This window comes from Poecilia latipinna, unplaced genomic scaffold, assembly GCF_001443285.1.
Source record: "Poecilia latipinna isolate Pla-1442-1.1 unplaced genomic scaffold, P_latipinna-1.0 Scaffold2276, whole genome shotgun sequence".
NCBI lineage: Eukaryota > Metazoa > Chordata > Actinopteri > Cyprinodontiformes > Poeciliidae > Poecilia > Poecilia latipinna.
Genome location: NW_015114892.1, coordinates 21,064 through 38,592, shown reverse-complemented (window position 1 = coordinate 38,592; position 17,529 = coordinate 21,064). Strand labels below are relative to the sequence as shown.

The 17,529-nt window shown below is 38.9% G+C and overlaps 2 protein-coding genes and 1 long non-coding RNA gene across 3 annotated transcripts in view; 1 reads left to right on the top strand and 2 right to left on the bottom strand.

The window, feature by feature from the left end:
- mnat1 (MNAT1 component of CDK activating kinase) overlaps window positions 1–828 on the bottom strand; it is a 30,888-nt gene extending 30,060 nt beyond the window's left edge. The window contains exon 1 of the mRNA XM_015018464.1: window positions 614–828. Within this exon, the coding sequence (XP_014873950.1) occupies window positions 614–702 (89 nt within the window). The 5' untranslated portion in view covers window positions 703–828. The remainder of the gene's footprint in view (window positions 1–613) is intronic.
- A 1,944-nt stretch (window positions 829–2,772) lies between these two features.
- LOC106937111 (homeobox protein SIX4-like) lies at window positions 2,773–11,600 on the top strand. The gene is made up of 3 exons (XM_015018466.1): window positions 2,773–3,824; window positions 6,027–6,724; window positions 10,619–11,600. Exons 1-3 carry the CDS (start codon window positions 3,094–3,096, stop codon window positions 11,200–11,202), a joined length of 2,013 nt encoding a protein of 670 aa, XP_014873952.1. The 5' UTR covers window positions 2,773–3,093; the 3' UTR covers window positions 11,203–11,600.
- A 3,558-nt stretch (window positions 11,601–15,158) lies between these two features.
- LOC106937110 (uncharacterized) lies at window positions 15,159–17,328 on the bottom strand. The gene is made up of 2 exons (XR_001422313.1): window positions 16,993–17,328; window positions 15,159–15,565 (listed from the first exon to the last, which is right to left on the bottom strand). It is a non-coding gene; the product is annotated as an uncharacterized LOC106937110 (long non-coding RNA).
- Window positions 17,329–17,529: the final 201 nt, after the last annotated feature.

The following is a 17,529-nucleotide window of genomic DNA, read 5'->3' as shown; positions in this document are numbered from 1 at the left end:
ATCCACCAGACACAGACACACACCTGCAGTTTTTGTTAAAGTTTTAAAAGTTTTTTATTGAAAGAAACTGATTTTGAAATAATTTATTTTGCCTGTTTTTGTTATTTTTTGTTACTTATATGAATTATTGTCATTCTGGTTCTTAAAATACCTACATTTCCACTTAATGTCTGATGTTGATATATTTAAATATTAAATGATCGATAATTTGATCAGTACTTGAGTAGACTTTTTACCAAATACTTATTTACTCTTACTTGAGTAATTTCTTGGATGGCTACTTTTTACATTTAGTTCAGGAGAAATATGTCGAAGTAGTGCGACTTTTACTTTAGTAGATTTTTGGATACTCTACTGCCACAAACCTTGACCAGAATATTTCTCCATAGAGAAAAAAAAATTGTCGTCTTGCCTTAACTTGCCTGAAATGAGCGAAAGCTCCAACTTAAACCGTTCACACTCAGATTTAACGGTAAAATATGATTATAAAAATTATCTACTGACATTTAAGTGGCGCCTCTCAGCTTCCCTGTGGGTTATTTCTGTAAACTCTGCCCTGTTTTACAGAAATGATCCCCCTGCTGCTGCTTTCTGGGGCGGTTGGAGGACTTACAGCGTGTGGCCGCAGACGTTCACCATCAGCTTCAGCGACGGGTTCCTGTACTTGGTGGTCTTACATCTCGGACAGCCCTGGTCGTCCATCTTTTATTATTATTTTTAATATTTATGTCAGAAACCAGCTTCAGAAAACGTCAACATTTGTGAGCGTCCACTGAGGCGGACCAAAGCGTCACTCTGAGAACGCTCCCTCTGGAAACGCCTGTAATAACAATGGTTCCTACCCCTCGGACAGGCGCAGCAGACTGCAGGAGTATTGAGGTATAAACAAAACCCACAACTTAATTCCTGTTTTCAATCCTCTTTCATCTAGTTTATGAAACCTTTGCTTAGAGTTTTATTGAGAATGAGAATACCATTAAAACCATTAAATTTGACTTGATTTCAGCATAAACTAAACTTTTCTTATCCAGCACTTTAAAACAATCACAGTGGACCAAAGTGCCGTAAAGAAAAATAAAATCCATCTTCATCTTTTAAGCAGGCATGTAAAGGATTCAGTTGGTGCTTATACTACTGATAAATTCAACCACCTCGACAAAAACCTTAACTCCATTCTGAAAGAAAGAAAAAAAGAGAAAAAGGTCACCCCACAGCATGATACCGCCACCACCATATTTTATGGATGTGGTGTTCTTCTTTTGGTGTACATAACTGATAAATCTTTCTGCCATCAGGTTTGCAGAGGTTTTCAATGTGCTTTTTGTACTCTCCTTCTCCTGACTGATACATTTGTCCAGTAAGATCCTTTGAGACATTTCTGCGAAAAATGACTTTAGAAATTTAGAAAAGCTGCCGGGATTGCTGGAGATGAATCAAAAAGTGCTTTGAAAAGGGTGTGAATAATCAAGTTATTGCATTTTTTTTTATATACATGTATTTTTTCCTTCACTAAATTTGCCCATTTTCCAGTTGAACTATACAGACCAAATATTGCATTAAATGTAGAAAAAAACTGATTGATACATTTTTGCTAAGTTTTTATGTAAAAATAAATAAGATTATCATAAGCATTTCAGAATAAGAAATAAAAACAGAAATATTTTATATTTCAAGCGTTACAGAAGCTAATTAATGAAAAATTAAGAAACCAGGTTAAAAAAATACTAAAATAAGCAGCATTATGGTTTAAATTAAGTTCATATATCTCAAACAGATTGGAAACAAAAGTGTACATTTAACTAATCCCACCTCTGCTCCATAAACTACAAGCTATTTTATTAATAAAGGAATGAAAATCATAAAATCTGATTAGCCATGAAGAACCATTAAATTACTCATATTTTCTCTCCTTTAAACTGTCTGAGGTCAAACTGTACAGAGTTTCATCTATTTCATAATATCATATTTATATCAACATAAGTCCAATATGTTGGGCTGTGAAAATTGCAGATTAGCAAAAATAATCTCAATAATTAAATTTGATTCTATTTTAAATTATTATTTCTCCTAATAGGCGAGGGAAATATCCATGTGACAACTAAACTGTAAAAATAAGCCTCTTATTTTAACAGTTCAAAATGATTTCACAAGTATCCTGTTACAGACTAAACATTTTGGAAAATATATCTATTTTCAATTATAAGAAAACTCCACAGTCACATTAGATTAAATTATTATTTACTAATAATCTCAAAATATTGCTGTTAATTTTAAATAAGCCAATAAAAAATGTTGCACCTTTAGATCATATCTGATGTTTGTTCCATTTATGCATAAAGTGCATTTAAGTGATGCATTGTAAAGATTTGGGGTATTTTTTACAAAGCCTGACCAGGAAAGATCAAATCACATTATAAATGGTTTGTGGTTTATGGTTTTTTAGCAGGAACTCATTTTAATACGCTGAATGAATCTGGTTTTATTTGTTTAGGTTGGCAAGAGCAATTAAGTTTTTTTCCACATTTAAAATGTATTTTCTGTTGACGCCAGCAGCAGCAGCAAAATATTCAAAATAACAATGAGCAGGACCATTCCCTTTGTTTGCATTGTCTTTGGAGAAACTTAATGAGAGCACTCCCATATTTCCCCTTGGATTTCCCTGCCTTGATGTGGGAATAAAAACACTTTTGTGCATACCTTCATGCAATGCAGCTACTGAGAACAGAGGCAACAAGAACTTCCCGTTCCCACGATCCCAGAAGCACTCACCTTGCACAGGTGAGTACCGGGAATAAAGCCCTGCTGGAAGATCCATGACTGACAGCTGAAAGCCAAACATTCGCGCATGAATCGCGCTCGCTCCTCCCTCATGGGGCCCTCAGCGGCCAATGGCGTGGCTCTCCTTCAGATAGACCCCAGCGTATCTCCCTCCAGCCCCAGTCCCCGCAGAGTAAAAGTCACGTTGGAAGGAAGAGGGGAGAGAGATATCTGCTTACAGCTGCTGTCAGATATCCGATCGGGTTCGCATGGCGAGGAGGTAACCTGATCGAGCGGGGAGGAGTGACTCTGCCAGGGAAGGCTCGAACAAAAAAAATGTCTTCTTCTGCCGGAGAGGTCACGGCAGTGAATGACATCAAGAGGGAAAATGTGAAGGAGGTGGATAAGCGTGAGAGCATCAAGCTGGTGGCGCTGGACGCGGCGGAGTTGTCCATGGAGCGCACGGCTCCCAACGCCGACGCGGTGCGCACGGAGCTGCTGGTGAGCGCCGCTTCCTCCCTGGCTTTCTCCCCGGAGCAAGTGGCGTGCGTGTGCGAGGCGCTGCAGCAGGGGGGCAACGTGGACCGGCTGGCGAGGTTCTTGTGGTCCTTACCCCAAAGCGACCTGCTCCGCGGCAACGAAAGCATCCTGAAAGCCCAAGCCCTCGTTGCCTTCCATCAGGCGCGCTACCAGGAGCTCTACAGTATTTTGGAGAACCATAGTTTCAACCCGTCCAACCACACCTTTCTGCAGGAACTGTGGTACAAGGCCCGGTACACGGAGGCGGAGAAGGCGCGGGGGAGACCCCTGGGCGCCGTGGATAAGTACCGGATCCGGAGAAAATACCCTCTCCCCAGGACTATCTGGGACGGCGAGGAGACGGTTTATTGTTTCAAGGAGAGGTCGCGGAACGCGCTGAAGGATCTCTACAATCAGAACAGGTACCCGTCTCCAGCCGAGAAACGGAATCTGGCCAAGATAACCGGACTCTCCTTGACCCAAGTCAGCAACTGGTTCAAAAACAGGCGGCAGAGGGACAGAAACCCATCGGAAGCGCAGTCCAAAAGGTAAGGAAACAAAGAAAAAAAACACGATGCACGAGTTTCTGTCTTCAAGTCCGACTTTTTACCGGCCAAAAGGATATGAGCGCAAAAGGCGCATCTGAACAATCTTTTAATACATTCAATTTTAAATCTCTCGTCGTAAAATAACTCAACATAACTTTATTATATGCGCACATTTCGATATCCCTGTCCAGGATTAGTGCACAAAAACTTAATAATGACGTTATTTAATCACTTAATAACTGCGAATGTCGCGTCAGACACAGTTTAGGAGTGAACGTGTGAATTATTAAGTGGAAATAGTTAGGAAACAGAAAAAGCTTAAGCAGCACGCTTTTAATGTTTTGAAATATGAAGCTGTTGCCGTTCAGATCCGGTTTCAAGCGAAGCGGAGAGTCATGGAAACCAGAGGCAACCAAATAGCTTCAAGCCTCAGAGATCCGGCTGACAGGCGGGCGGGCGGGCGGGCAGGCCGGCGGGAGGAGGACGCAACTTTGAAGAAAGAGTTCAAAAGGCGACTCTGGATGAGCCTGTGCGTGAACACGCAAAGATCAGTCATCATGAAAATAATTTATTTTCATGATGACTTTCTTCTCTTGGACTAAAAGGATCTCCATCAGCTCTGCTTCATCTCATAATCCCGCAGACACACACAGAGAGATGTGAGGGCTGGTCTTTCATGTTTTTCCTTGTGAACAAAGATGACGCACACCTGGTAGAGGTGACCCCTTCTGCCCCCTTCCTCACACTCACTCACACACACAGACACACACACACAAACACAAACAAACGTCTTTATTAATCTCCAAATGGTTATTAACCTGTGGATTTCTTTGTAGGGCCACATGGTTGGGGGTTGGTCGTGCGTGTGTGCGCCCTGTGTTGGAGGGAGGGAGGGAGAGAAGGGGGAGGAAAGCAGCTGTTTTAATCACTCTATAAAATGAGACCATAATAACAAGGAAGAGCGTTTCAGTCTTTGTGGTTTTATGGAGGATTTCTGTTGAAAACTGAAAAATGTGGACTATAGTTTGACTTCCAAGCCATTTGTTGTTGCAGAATTTATTGCGCCAAATGGTCGCAGGGTTGTTGCTGCTGTCAGAGCAGCTCTCCATGAGGTAAAGAGGGCTGAAGAGTCACAGCTCTTTAATAACCAGAGGTGGGTAGAGTACAAAAAAATACTGTACTGAAGGAAGAACTACTTCAGTGTATTCTTACTCAAAAGTATTTGGTAAAAAAGGCTACTCAAATAATAATTTAATGTTGGTAGACAAAAATAAAAATAATTCATATAAATAACATAATTCAAAATAACAAACTTAAGGAAAAATTCTCCAAATTTCTTTCTTTCCATTTAAAGCTTCAACATTTGTCTGTGTCTGATGAATTTTTGGTTAAAATCACTTTGTTCTTCATCAGTGATTTAAGGCTTCAAATAACGTTTTTTTAAGTAATCGATTAATCTATCACTTATTCTGACAATTCATTGATTAATCATCAGCTCAACCTATCAATTATTCAGTTAATGTGATAAAAGATCAAATTTGGCACATTCTATTTTTTCCATTTACATCTTTTCTGTACAATATTAGAAATGTTATGGAAGGTGCAAATAAAAAAATAATTAAATTCCATTTTAAATAAGAAAATTAAAACTTTTATTATCTAAAATGCATAATGAGTGAATATTTAAAAAATGCCACTTGGGAAGTTTTGACCAAAACATATTGACACACAATAAAGGTGTTTTTAATCTTAAATGTTTATATATTTTGGTTTAATGACTGCTCTGAATTTGTTGTTTTTTCAGAAAATTGTCTTTTTTTATTTTTTGTACTCCAGGTAACAATTAATCGATTACTAAATTAGTTGACAACTATTTCAATCATCAATTAATCATGATTAATTGTTTCAGCCCTACTGGGAAGTTACTCGCAGCAGGTAGAGAATCCAGAAATTTTACTCAAGTAAGAGTAGCAATACTTCATAATAAAGTTAGTCAAGTAAAGGTAAAAAGAATAGCTTAGTAAAAAGTATTTTTTTTCCAAAAAGTTACTCAAGTAAACATAACTAGTCACCACCCAACTCTGTTAATAATACAGAGCTGTAATATTTTGTTTTCTTTCCCAGAAAACAGTCAGTTGTAGGAAATGCAGTTTCTTCTTCTCTGTTTTGTGACTCATCTGTTTTTCTGCTGCCGCCCTGCAGTGAGTCTGATGGAAACCACAGCACAGAGGACGAGTCCAGTAAGGGCCAGGAGGAGCTGTCCCCTCGTCCTCTCTCCAACTCTTCAGACGGAGTGATAACCCACGGGAGCCTCCCGGCTCAGGCTGGACCTCTGGACGGGGGTGTCGTCATCCAGCAGATCGGCGACATCAAGATGTCAGGATCCAGCGGTGGTGGCGTCTACAATGGCAGCCTCGCAACCACTAATACTTCCTCCACCGTGTTTCACAATGGCGGCTCATCCTACCTCCACTCGCCTGGAAACATCCTGTTCAACGGGCTCAATCTGGGCATCCAGCCGCTGGCGTTCAACCCCCTGAGGCCGCCCGGCGGGGTGCTGCTGGGCGGCTCCGGGGGGGACATGCACATGCAGACGGGCCAGGAGAAGGGACTGGGCGGCGCCGAGGAGTCCGTCCTGCAGTACTCCTCCTACTCGGGCTGCGTGAATGGGTCGGAGGTGAAGCTGGAGGGCATCCACACTATGGCGGCCCAGAACGGAGGCACCTCTGTGCTCACCTTCAGCTCGCCGTCTGCAGCTCTGCAACTCGGCGGCTACAGTCTGGTCCCGGTACCGAGCGGAGTCCCTGACAGTGACGGCAGTGCGCTGCTCAACAGTGATGTAGGTCTTCCTCCTCTACAGCTGCCGTCTGCTTCATCTTCCTCAACAATTACTCAACAAGGTGAGTCCTAGCAAGTAATGAGCCTTTTTAAAAGGTTACTTTGAAGGCTGCAACTAATGATTATTTTTAATTAATGATTATTCGATCGATTTTTCTGATGATTAATCGATTAATCGGGTAATAAAATTGACTCATTCGACAGATTTTTTTTATTTAACCACACACTGAATAAGGAGAATGAAGCTCCAACTCTGTCAAACTTACTTTAATTCAGCTTATTTATCGTGACAACTTAATAAACTTAATTTAATTTGATTACTTGTAACAAATGAACTAATTTTCTAAGTTCTATCACCTGTTTTCAAGCTTATTCTGTACTAATATTAGAAATACATTGAAATAGGATTATTTTTATTTAAAATAAACATTTTATTGACTAAAATGCAATGACATAACTTTTCTTTACTGAATGATTGATTATTTGTAGCAAAGGATGCATCTGCAGCTAAAAATTCTCCTAAATTCAACGCTTTCTGCTTGACTCAACACCAGTACAGCCTTGGACCAAACTGTTGGCTGTGTTTTGGACTGACTGATTAATAATTGGATAGAAAAGGTTCTTAAAAGGAAGTTTTAGGAAGCAAAACCTATGCCACTTGAGGAGTTTTAGGTAGGATATACTCTTTAGCTTTAATTCTAAATATATATATTTTTTGTATAATTTTGACTTAATTGACCACTTTGACTATTATTCTGTCACCAAATGGCCTAATTGGTTACTCAATTAGTTGGTGATTGTTTCAGTAATCGATTAATCACGATTAATCACGCTTAATACGATTAATCGTTTCAGCCCCAGTTATTTTTGAATTATAAATAAGATGAAGAGTTGAAATGGATGCAGTGACACTAATAAATGTATTTTTGTCAATATTCTAATGAAGTTGAGTAAATTTCATTGTAAAATCTTAAACAGATCAATGATTTTAGCTTCCAATATAAATTCCATTTCCTCTGAGGAAAATACGTTGCCTTTTTTTTTTTTTTTACATTAAAACAACAAAACTGACATTTTTATCTCTTGTCTGACAAAGCAGAAGTGTGCACTGCAAAAAGACAAAATCTTACCAAGTATTTCTAGTTTCTAGTTCAAATACTCACAACAAAGTTTTGGCAATATGTAGGAACATGTTTTAAGCTAATAATTTCTTAATGTTGCTAAAAAGTGATACTGGGAGATTATTTCCCCCATAATAAGAAATTTATATTTGACATGGTAAATAATTTGACGTTGGAACTATTACTTTTTCATCAATGTTAATAAATTACTTACTTAGAACAAGCTCCTATATATCTTCCAAAAAGTTACTTGTAGGTTAGTTTTGTTTTATTTGCAGTAAACTAAGAAACTGGAAACCAGACAAAATATTTGGTAAGACTTTGTATTTTTGCAGTGTGGTGTGTCAGTCTCACTTGAATGCCTTTAGTAAACCAACAAGTTTCACTGTTCACTTTTAAGGCTGCACCTATCAAAATCAAAATCAAATACATTTTATTACTTGAATAAATTGACTGAATTTCATCTGAAGCAAGAATTGAACAACTCCTGAAAGTTTTAATCTGCCCTTAAAACAATTTAGCTGGAGTTATAACTCTGAACAAATTGATAACAGCTTTTCGTCTTCCTTAAATTTTTGTCTGGGTTTTGTTTTTGTCATTCGCCTGTCTCGGTTTGGGCCGTAGGGAAAACATACTCGCATGCATATTTCTAAAACCGGTGATCTGTTTAGATGAATAAAAACAAGCTATGAAATCACCATCACTAATCATCACTGCATTGTTGATCTCCAGAGCAGGCAGTGAAGGTGCATTTCAGGCCATCAGTAACAATAAAATGCATGAACAGAGGAGGAAGAAGAAGAAATTACTTCACTTATTGTGACATAAAGCAGAGAATGGAGAGCAGAAACCCCCCAAAAAGCAGAAAATTACAGCTTCCCTTTGAGTCCTGGCAGACTGGAGCGTTATTCTGCTAGTCGGCTGAAAAAGCACAAAGTGTTTGAGACATGCAACAGTATTTCTGAGAAAAAGGTCTGTGCAGACTGCTGCGCTGGAATATTTTCATTCACAAATCAATAACTTGGTTACTACCACTCCAAGACGAGTAAATCTTTCTCAGAGACTTCCAGTACTTTTATTTTTCCTTCATCTACTCATCTTGAAAAAAAATATTCTGCTACCTAATGCTGTGCAGATTAATTTAACTAATGGGTTTTAGAGCAACTGAGAAAACATCAGTAAATGTTTATTTCCCATTTTTTTTCTTGCTGGCGTCTCGTGCTTTTGGTTTATGAATTGCACTGGTTATTTCCTGCTTTAACAATTAGCTTAGTTTGTCTCAAAAAGACTTACCTGTCAAATTAAAGGCAGCATAAAAAGTAAAATGTGTGGGAAATGAAAAACATTGAGAATTAAACAACAGATCTAAAGAAGTAATGAGGTCTAACATATATTGTTTAAACATTTTTCTCATATTGTCGGACTTTAAATTAGACCAGTTCTTTCTGTTTTAGGAGAGTTAGAATCACAAAACTTATTTAAATTTGCTTAAAATAACGAGACTTTTTAAAAAAAGAAAGTTTGTGTAAGTTTCTTCAAATTCAGAAACTTAATCACTAAGACTACTAAACTATTTGGGAAAAGCCCAGATGATGATGTCATGACCCTGTAAGCTTCTGATTAAAGGGGAGGAATAAAAACTTAATTAGAGAGCAGTATTGATACAGTAACAATAACCTTTGACAATTAAATCAATAAATAGGCAAATAGACTTGCCTTGGAGGAAACTGACAATAGAAAGTTTTTAATTGTGTTAAATCTTTGGATGTATTTTAATCAACACCTCAAACACAAGGCTTCCTTCTGTGACATTATCTACAGAAAATCTAAAGAAATCATCTAAGATATCTGGGAGAAAAACTGCTGACCTTTCTGACTCCAGTTCTAACCCTAACCCCTGTGAAGGTGACCTTCATGCATGAGCTGCATGAGAATGTGGAGGAAACTGATAACTGATCTACAGCGGTGGCAGCATCATGGTTTGTGGGTGTTTTGCTGCAGGAGTTACTGGTGTACTGCTGGCACCAAGAGGAAAGAACATGATAGGGAAATACTGACGCAACATGGAAAGTGTTTTTTAATCCTAACTGAAATAAAACAGCAAGATTTTGAAATAATTTGATGACGAAGATAAAAAAAATTGTGACTTTTTATACACTGCAAAAACATGACGTCTTTTCAAGTACTTTTGGTCTAGATTCTAGTGCAAATGTATTGAAATAAGAGAAAACTAACATACAAATAGCTGTTAAGCAAGATATCAGAGCTTGTTTAAAGTAAATCATTTCTTTTCAAATAATTTATTCAGTAATATCTTGGCTGCTGTTTTTTTTGTCTTCTTGAACAACATAATCAAAAGTCCCCATGAATGTAAACATCTGTTTTAGGGCTGCAGCTAACGATCATCTTAGTAATTGATTATTCTATTGATTATTCTGATGATTAATTGAGTAAGTGGATAAAAAAGTGTTTTATTTAACCACTTATGCTTTTTAGAAATACATTAAAAGATTAAAAATAAACAGATAATTCAATTCCTTTCAAAAAAAGAACCGGGTGAAGTTAAAACTATCCCACTTGAGGAGTTTTACGCAAAACATATTTACAGATGAATGTTTTTTTATATCTAAAATGCAAAATGTATATTTATTTGGTACAGTTTTGGTTTAATTGTTCTGAATATGTTGGGGTTTTTTCAGGAAATGGCTTTCTTTTTTGAGTCTGTAAACTCCAGATAATGATTAATCAATAGTTAGCTAACGATTATTTTATTAATTGATTAATCACGATTAATCAGCCATAGCCTGGTTTTAACTTTACTTCCTGTTTTTACAGGTAACATGTCTCTGAACAGCGCAGTGGTGAGCTCGTCTAGTGAAGACTCCTTCCAGCCGCAGGACAAGCTAGCCATGACGTCTCTGCACCACAACAGCGTCCTCTACAGTCTGAGCAACCAGACCGCCATCAAGAAGGAGCCTCTGGACGGCGGGATTTACTCCTCGTACCACGCCGGGCTGCACCTGGACCCCAGCGGTCAGATCAGCTACACCAGCCCCGACTCGGCCTCCAGCCATGCCGCCGACGTCACCGTCAGCTCGTCCAGCTCCGAGCCGGAGGTCTACACCACCCTCACCAACAGCACGCCTCTGATGGCTCCGACGGACCAGGACGCCCATCACCATCTGCAGCCGGCGGAGTACCTGGGCTCCCACGAGGTGCACCGAGGGGCCCCGCCCTCACACCTGATGGGCCCCGGGATGAACAGTGACTACATGAACCTGCCGGACAGCAAGGCGGACGGCTCGGGGGCCGGTGGGATGAACGAGATGGTGCGGGCAATGTGTGGGGAGCTGGAAGAGGGGAAGGAGCTAGCCAAACTACAGACTGTGCAGATGGACGAGGGCATGTCCGACCTTTAACCTCAGACTTTGAAGCACTCACATCCACCTGGGCAGTCATATGAGGAATCTTTTTACTCTTCTGTGTGCGTGTGAGTGTGTGTGTGAGTTTTTAAGCATTGATTTCCTTTAAATTATTTGCTTTTATTTTCACTTTTGAAATGCACTCTAGTCAGAAAGGATCCGTGTGGGTGGGCTGCTTCAGCTTTTTACAAAAACGTAAAAATAAAAGAGGCTGTGAGGTGTTAAAAAACATTCATGTGAAGAACCAGTGACGCCTCGTCCACATGTAGCCCGATATCTGAGAAAACAAATACATTTTTATAAGTTATGCTGTTTCATCCACACGAAAACTCTGTTTAATATCACTAAAAACAATTACGTTTCAGACATATTAAAAATAAAACTCTGTATTTGTGTTTAGGGTCCCATGTATTACAGTTTGCGGCAAATAATGCGTCAATGTATCCACTAACTTGCTTTAACATTATTCCCAAACAGCATCGGTTTGTATTTTATTGCCTTTATAGTCTAAAAAGCTATTTAAAAGTAGTTCAACTTGTATATCCGTCTGCATAAGTGAACCTCCAGGCGCCATGTTTGACTCCTAACAGAAAGTAGTGACTGTTTTGAAGCGATCTGATTGGCTGACGTATGTTTTAGTTTTGCACTACACTGCCCCCTATGGGTTTGGCGTGTTTAATACAACGCCCAGGGACGTAACCGGTCCCTTGTTTTCGATATTAATTAACAATATGGCGGAGATATTTACGACGGCGAATTAGGGTCATCCTAGATAGTAGAGTTTTCAGCAGAAAAGCTCAGAAATTTTGAGATTGATTTCAGAAAATTTCTTGAAAAAAACAAGGAAATTTCTTGGGTCTAAAAGTTGAAAAATTCCAAGAAAAAAACTTTTTGTGGATTAATCTTATACATTTACCACAAAAACAAGGAAATTTCTGAGCTCTAAAAGTTTAAAAATGCAAGAAAAAAAGAAAACATCTTTAACTTGATCTCAAATTTCCTAGAAAAAAAAAAAAGAAAATTTCTGGGCTCCAAATGTTGAAAATTTGCAAGAAAAACTGAAATTTTGAGATTGATCTCAGAAATTTTCTAGAAAAATCATGGAAATTTCAGAGTTTCAAAGTAAAACATTTTCAGCTTTTGAACCAGAGAAATGTACCAAAAATGTAAAATTTTCAACTTAGAACATTTCTAAGAACAGACAAACTTTCTGAGTTTTTTGGTTGAAATTTACTATCTACAACAGCCCTAACAGAATAGTAGATATTTGTTGTCTAAAAGACCCGGCTACGTGTGGATGAGGCTTCTCTAAGCGATGAGAAGTAGCCGCTGCATTGAGTCTGAGCTTCTTTAAATGAACATTTTTATAGACAGCACCTGCTACTTCCTGTTGAGTGGATGTGATCTGCAGAAGCAGGTGCTGGAATGCCTCGGGTCACGTGACCGGGATGTTCCTCCAAACCAAATGCATCATGTGGGTCGAACCAAAAAGGTCACTCTGGAGGGGGGAGAGGGAGAAAGCTACTAGCTGAACAGCTTCACTGAAGGACTGTAAGGAATTGGTGAACAAACACAGAAAAGTTGCTGATTTAGGAAGAAAAGTGTCCTTGAGGACACATTTTAATGTCTCTAAAAGCTTCTCAAGTCCATACAAAATGCTGCTTTTGCATTTTATAACCTATTAGAAACCTTGACTGTGGAAGAGTGAAGACATATGTGCCTTTCGGCGGCTAAAAATACCCAACAGCTTGTTTCTTGTTTGGCATTTGCGCTATTGCTGTGGCATTACGATGTTTGAAACAACCACTGTGCTGGACGGGTTGCCATGCGCGGCTCGTCCAGAAGACATGAACGGGTTGCCATGCGCGGCTCGTCCAGAAGAAAAGCCCGCTGCTGCAGCCCTGGCTCCTGTTTCCAGTCCCATCATCAAGTCATGACACAAACACAGAAACGATGACGTCTTTCATCCTGAGCCGTTTGTAGCGCTGCAGCTTCAGGGTTCCTGCAGAGACGGGAGAAGTTTAGAGTTTGAGTTCAGTCTTTTTCCCAAGAGTGGATAAGTTTGATAAGCAAAACAAAATAAGATTTTTGGAAAAATATTTATTTTTCTAGACTTTTTACCCATTCCACTATCTAAATGTAGTATCCTTCCTTCCTCTCTTCTCTTGTTCCTCCCTTCTTTCCTTACCTCCTACCTAACTTCCTTTATTGTGCCCTTCCTTTATTTCCCTGCATCCTTCATTGCCGTTTTTCATGTTTTCTTTCATCCTTGTGTCCTACATCTTTCTTTCCTTCCTTATCTTTTACCTAATATCTTCTATTGCGTCCTTCCATACTTCCTTGAATTGTTTCTTGGTTATCCTTCCTTTCTTCTGTCCTTCTTTGTTTCGTATCTAACATCCCCCATTGTGTCCTTTCTTTATTTCCTTGTGTCTTTCACTGGTGTCTTTTGTGTTTTTCTTCCATCCTTGGATCTTTAATTCTTCCTTCTTTGTCTCTGTTCTTGTTTATTTAATTGTCTTTCTCTTATTTCCTTCCTTCTTTGCTCCCTTGTTTCGTATCCTTTGTGTCCTTTTCTTATTTCCTTTCAGGAAATAACATTGTTTTCCTTCCTTGTGTCCTTTTTTGTGTCCATGTCCTTCTTCCGTCCTTCCTTGTCTCTTAAGTAACTTCCTTGTGTCCTTTATTTCCTTGCATCCTTCACTTATGTCTTTTGTTTTCCATCCATCCTGCACTCTTCCTTCCTTCTTTCCTTTCTCCTTCCATCATTTGTCTCTTTTTTACTTTCTTGCACCTTTTATTGGTTTCTTTAATGTTTTTTTTTCCTTTTCTTCCACTCTTGTATCCTTCATTCTTCCTTCATTGTCTCCTTTCTTCTTTCCTTCATTGTGTCCTTGTTTCCCTATTCAAAGCTTATCCACTGTAGAAAGTAAATCCAAAGTGACTCTTTTGTGTTTTATAGTTTAAAATGAACATAAAAGACTGAGTTTGGAAAACTCCTGAATTTCTACATGAAACATGTAGGAACCCGAGGGGTTAACTGGCTTTAAAACAAAGCCAGGCTGAAACGGCTTTAGGATAAAAAAAACTGATTGAAATCATTTATCTTTGCACAGCATCAAACTATTTCATTAAATGAGTGCCTTTTAACATTTGCTGTGAGGGATTCAGTCAAAGTGGAACAGAAATCAGCTCCAGAGGTCTGCAGCCTCTGCCTGAAGGTTTCCTTAAAGGGGACCTATTATGCAAAATTCACATTTTGGTCGTTTTTATGGGTTAGGGTTAGGGTTTTTTGGTGTCTAGAAAGTGAGCCATTTCAAAAAAGTCACATTTTACAGGCGTTACAACGTTACCTACCAACCCAAGCAAAGTCAAGCCCCAGCACGTGTGGTCAGCTGGTTTTACCGCTGTATCCGCTGCACAATGGCTGCTAGAAAAAAAAGTGCTTTGTTGTTGATTTACCATCCAGAAACCCCTTGCTGCATTCTTGTTGACTGCGCAGAAGGTTCCACTTCTGCTTTTCAAAGATGTACGGTTATATAATTGTGCATCTGTTGGCTGGGGGCGTGGCCAGCAGCAGCTTATTTGTATTTAAAGTGACAGAGACGCTAAATCAGCTCATTCTTATAGGGACTCAAAATTGACTAAAATCTCATCATCTAAGAACGATTTTGTGCAGAAAATGTGACAGATATGTTTGGATTTAGCCCATCCTAACATGTCAATGGAAGCATAATAGGTGACCTTTAACTGAAGGCCATTTGTCCAACAGTTTCCCAACAGGACCTGAGGTTCTTACATGAACACATTTCAGCCTTACAGCCAACTGATCATATGTTTTCATGCCTTCCCGTCATCAGGATGTCTGAGCGGACCTTTCAGTGAAAGTATCCTCAGTGCTTTAATGGTATAAACCAAAAATTATGAGCAAAAAGTCTTTTTTGTTGGTTTTTTTTGTTTGTTTTTTTATCTTAGCTTGAATTATATGTTTGTTATCTGAAATTATGTGAATGTATTTTTCTAAATCTACGTACTGCAATAAAAGTTTATATTTATAAAAACGTAAAAAAAAAAAGACAACGAAGAAGGAAGTTTTATTCCTGATGTGATTTTATGATGACTAATAGCAATATGGGATCATGGAGATTTTAGCGACACAGTAAAGAATGTGAGTTTACAACAGAAAGCACATGTCCTCCCGATATTTAAAAGTCCAGCGTTGCCAGATTGAAAGGACGGCGAGGGGGGAAGCGTGCAGTAATCCAGCAAGCCTTCTGCAGCTTTCTGCAGACCTGTGGTGATAGTTTGCACATGCTCCACAACCTGGACTTCATTAGGCCTCCTTTTCTCATCTCAGCCTCTGTAATTCAAATAAACAGCAATGAGATTTCCAGAAGTAAAGCTCCATTTGGGTGGGGGGTCCAAAAACTTCCCTCAGCTCAGGCCAAACCAAAAGTTTTTCTCCTGAAGCGAAAGCCAAACCCCACCGCCTCGACATGTGAGCTGCTGTCACTCACTCAGCTCTTCCTGCAAATTTGGGGGAATTTACTGTAAATTTCCCGTTTCAATACGTGTCCACACTGCAAAAACACAAAATCTTACCAAATATTTCTAGTGTAAATACATCTCTACACTTGAAATGAGACAAAACTAACATACAAGTAAGATATGGGAGCTTGTTTAGAATCAATAATTACTTTTAAAATAATTTATTCAGCAATGTCTTGTACATCGGGTGCTGGTTTTTATTTTTTGTCTTTTTGAACAATACAAACAAAACTCCTCCCACACTGCAAAAACTCAAACTCTGACCGAGTAGTTTTAGTTTAGCTTTTAGTGTAAATATCTTAACTTACAAGTAACTTTTCAGCAAGAAATAGGAGCTTGTTTTAAGTCAATAATTCCTCAATATAGATTAAATATTATTGTTTCAATTAGCAGATTATTTCACTTATAGCAAGACTTTTTTTCCATGTTATAAAAGAAATAATCTCCCAGTGGAACTGGAAACTTTTCATCGATATTAAGGAATTATTTACTTAAAACAAGCTCCTTTATCTTGCTAAACAGTTTCCTTTAAGTTAGTTTTGTCTCATTTCAAGTGAACTGAAATATTTGTACTAGAAAGTAGAATGAAAATACTTGGTAATGTTTTGTGTTTTTGCAGTAAAGACAAAAAACAAAAACAAATGTAAAAGTAACATTCCAATAAGATAAAATAATGATAAAAAAGTACTATTTCCACTGGTTGGTTATTTTATTTATAACATGGAAAAATGTCTTCTTATAAGTTAAATAATATTTTTAAAGGATAGGCCTCAGTGTCAGGAGATAAAGTGAAAAAGAAGTGGTCCAAGTACAGAGCCCTGTGGTACACCCTGTGGTAAAACAACTTTCTGGATGATTTTTTGAATATTAATCCTCACAGGGATTTGTTTAAATTTGCAGGGGAACTTGTACTTTCTTTTATCAGTTTTAAAGAATGACTTACTTAAAACTAGCTCCTATTTTTCACTGAAAAGTTACTTTAATGTAGTTTTGTCTCATTTCAAGTCTACTAATTTATTTGCAGTGTGACCTGAGTGGAGAGTCAAGATGGAGGCAGAAATGTCATTTTTTAATGTTTTTCTCTGTGGATTCGTGGGATAAGATCTAACGGCTGACCTAAATAAACAGAGGCTGCTTGTCTGTGCTCACCGTTGAGGTTCGGCGAAGGAGGGAGGGGGAAATGGCAGCGACTATAGCGGGAAGCAGGGAGGGAGAGGCAGGCACCCAGGATAAAGTTACCTGTGCACAGGTGACCTCGTCGCCATGGGCAGTGGATTAGCTGATTGTTGGGTATCGGGTGACTCCTCCTGTAATATTGAAGAGGGTGAAAACAGCTTTGTTGGAGCCCAGAACAATATCCCATTTGCAGCAGAGGCTCCACAGTCTGCGGCTCTCACGGGGAGGAGGCCAGAGGAAAAACTCCAAATTCAACCTTTTGTGTTCAGCAGAACAAAGATGAAAACCAGAAAAACCGGGATAATTCTATATCTTTGAATCAGTGTGTCATTTTGTCCACAATTTAAATCGACAAACATAAAACCTGAGCTGTAAAAGAGAGGGAGCTCCTCCCAGAACTTTGGCCTTATTAAAAACACTGACCCCTGATCTTTCAGATGGTTTCAAAGCTGACATTTAATGCGGCGCAGCAGACTGCAAGCCGCATGTAACATGACCTGGGGAGCAAGGTACTCCACCACTCTACGTCCCACTAATGAGAGGGCAGGGGGTCAGCGGGTACCAGCCGGCTGCAGACCCACCACTTTTAACCAACCTGGT

Excerpts from the sequence above, each read along its gene's own strand:
- LOC106937111 (XM_015018466.1), top strand. The coding sequence starts at position 3,094 with ATGTCTTCTTCTGCCGGAGAGGTCACGGCAGTGAATGACATCAAGAGG. Across the intron at positions 3,825-6,026 it reads TCGGAAGCGCAGTCCAAAAG|TGAGTCTGATGGAAACCACA; the intron begins GTAAGGAAACAA and ends GCCGCCCTGCAG. Across the intron at positions 6,725-10,618 it reads CTCAACAATTACTCAACAAG|GTAACATGTCTCTGAACAGC; the intron begins GTGAGTCCTAGC and ends CTGTTTTTACAG.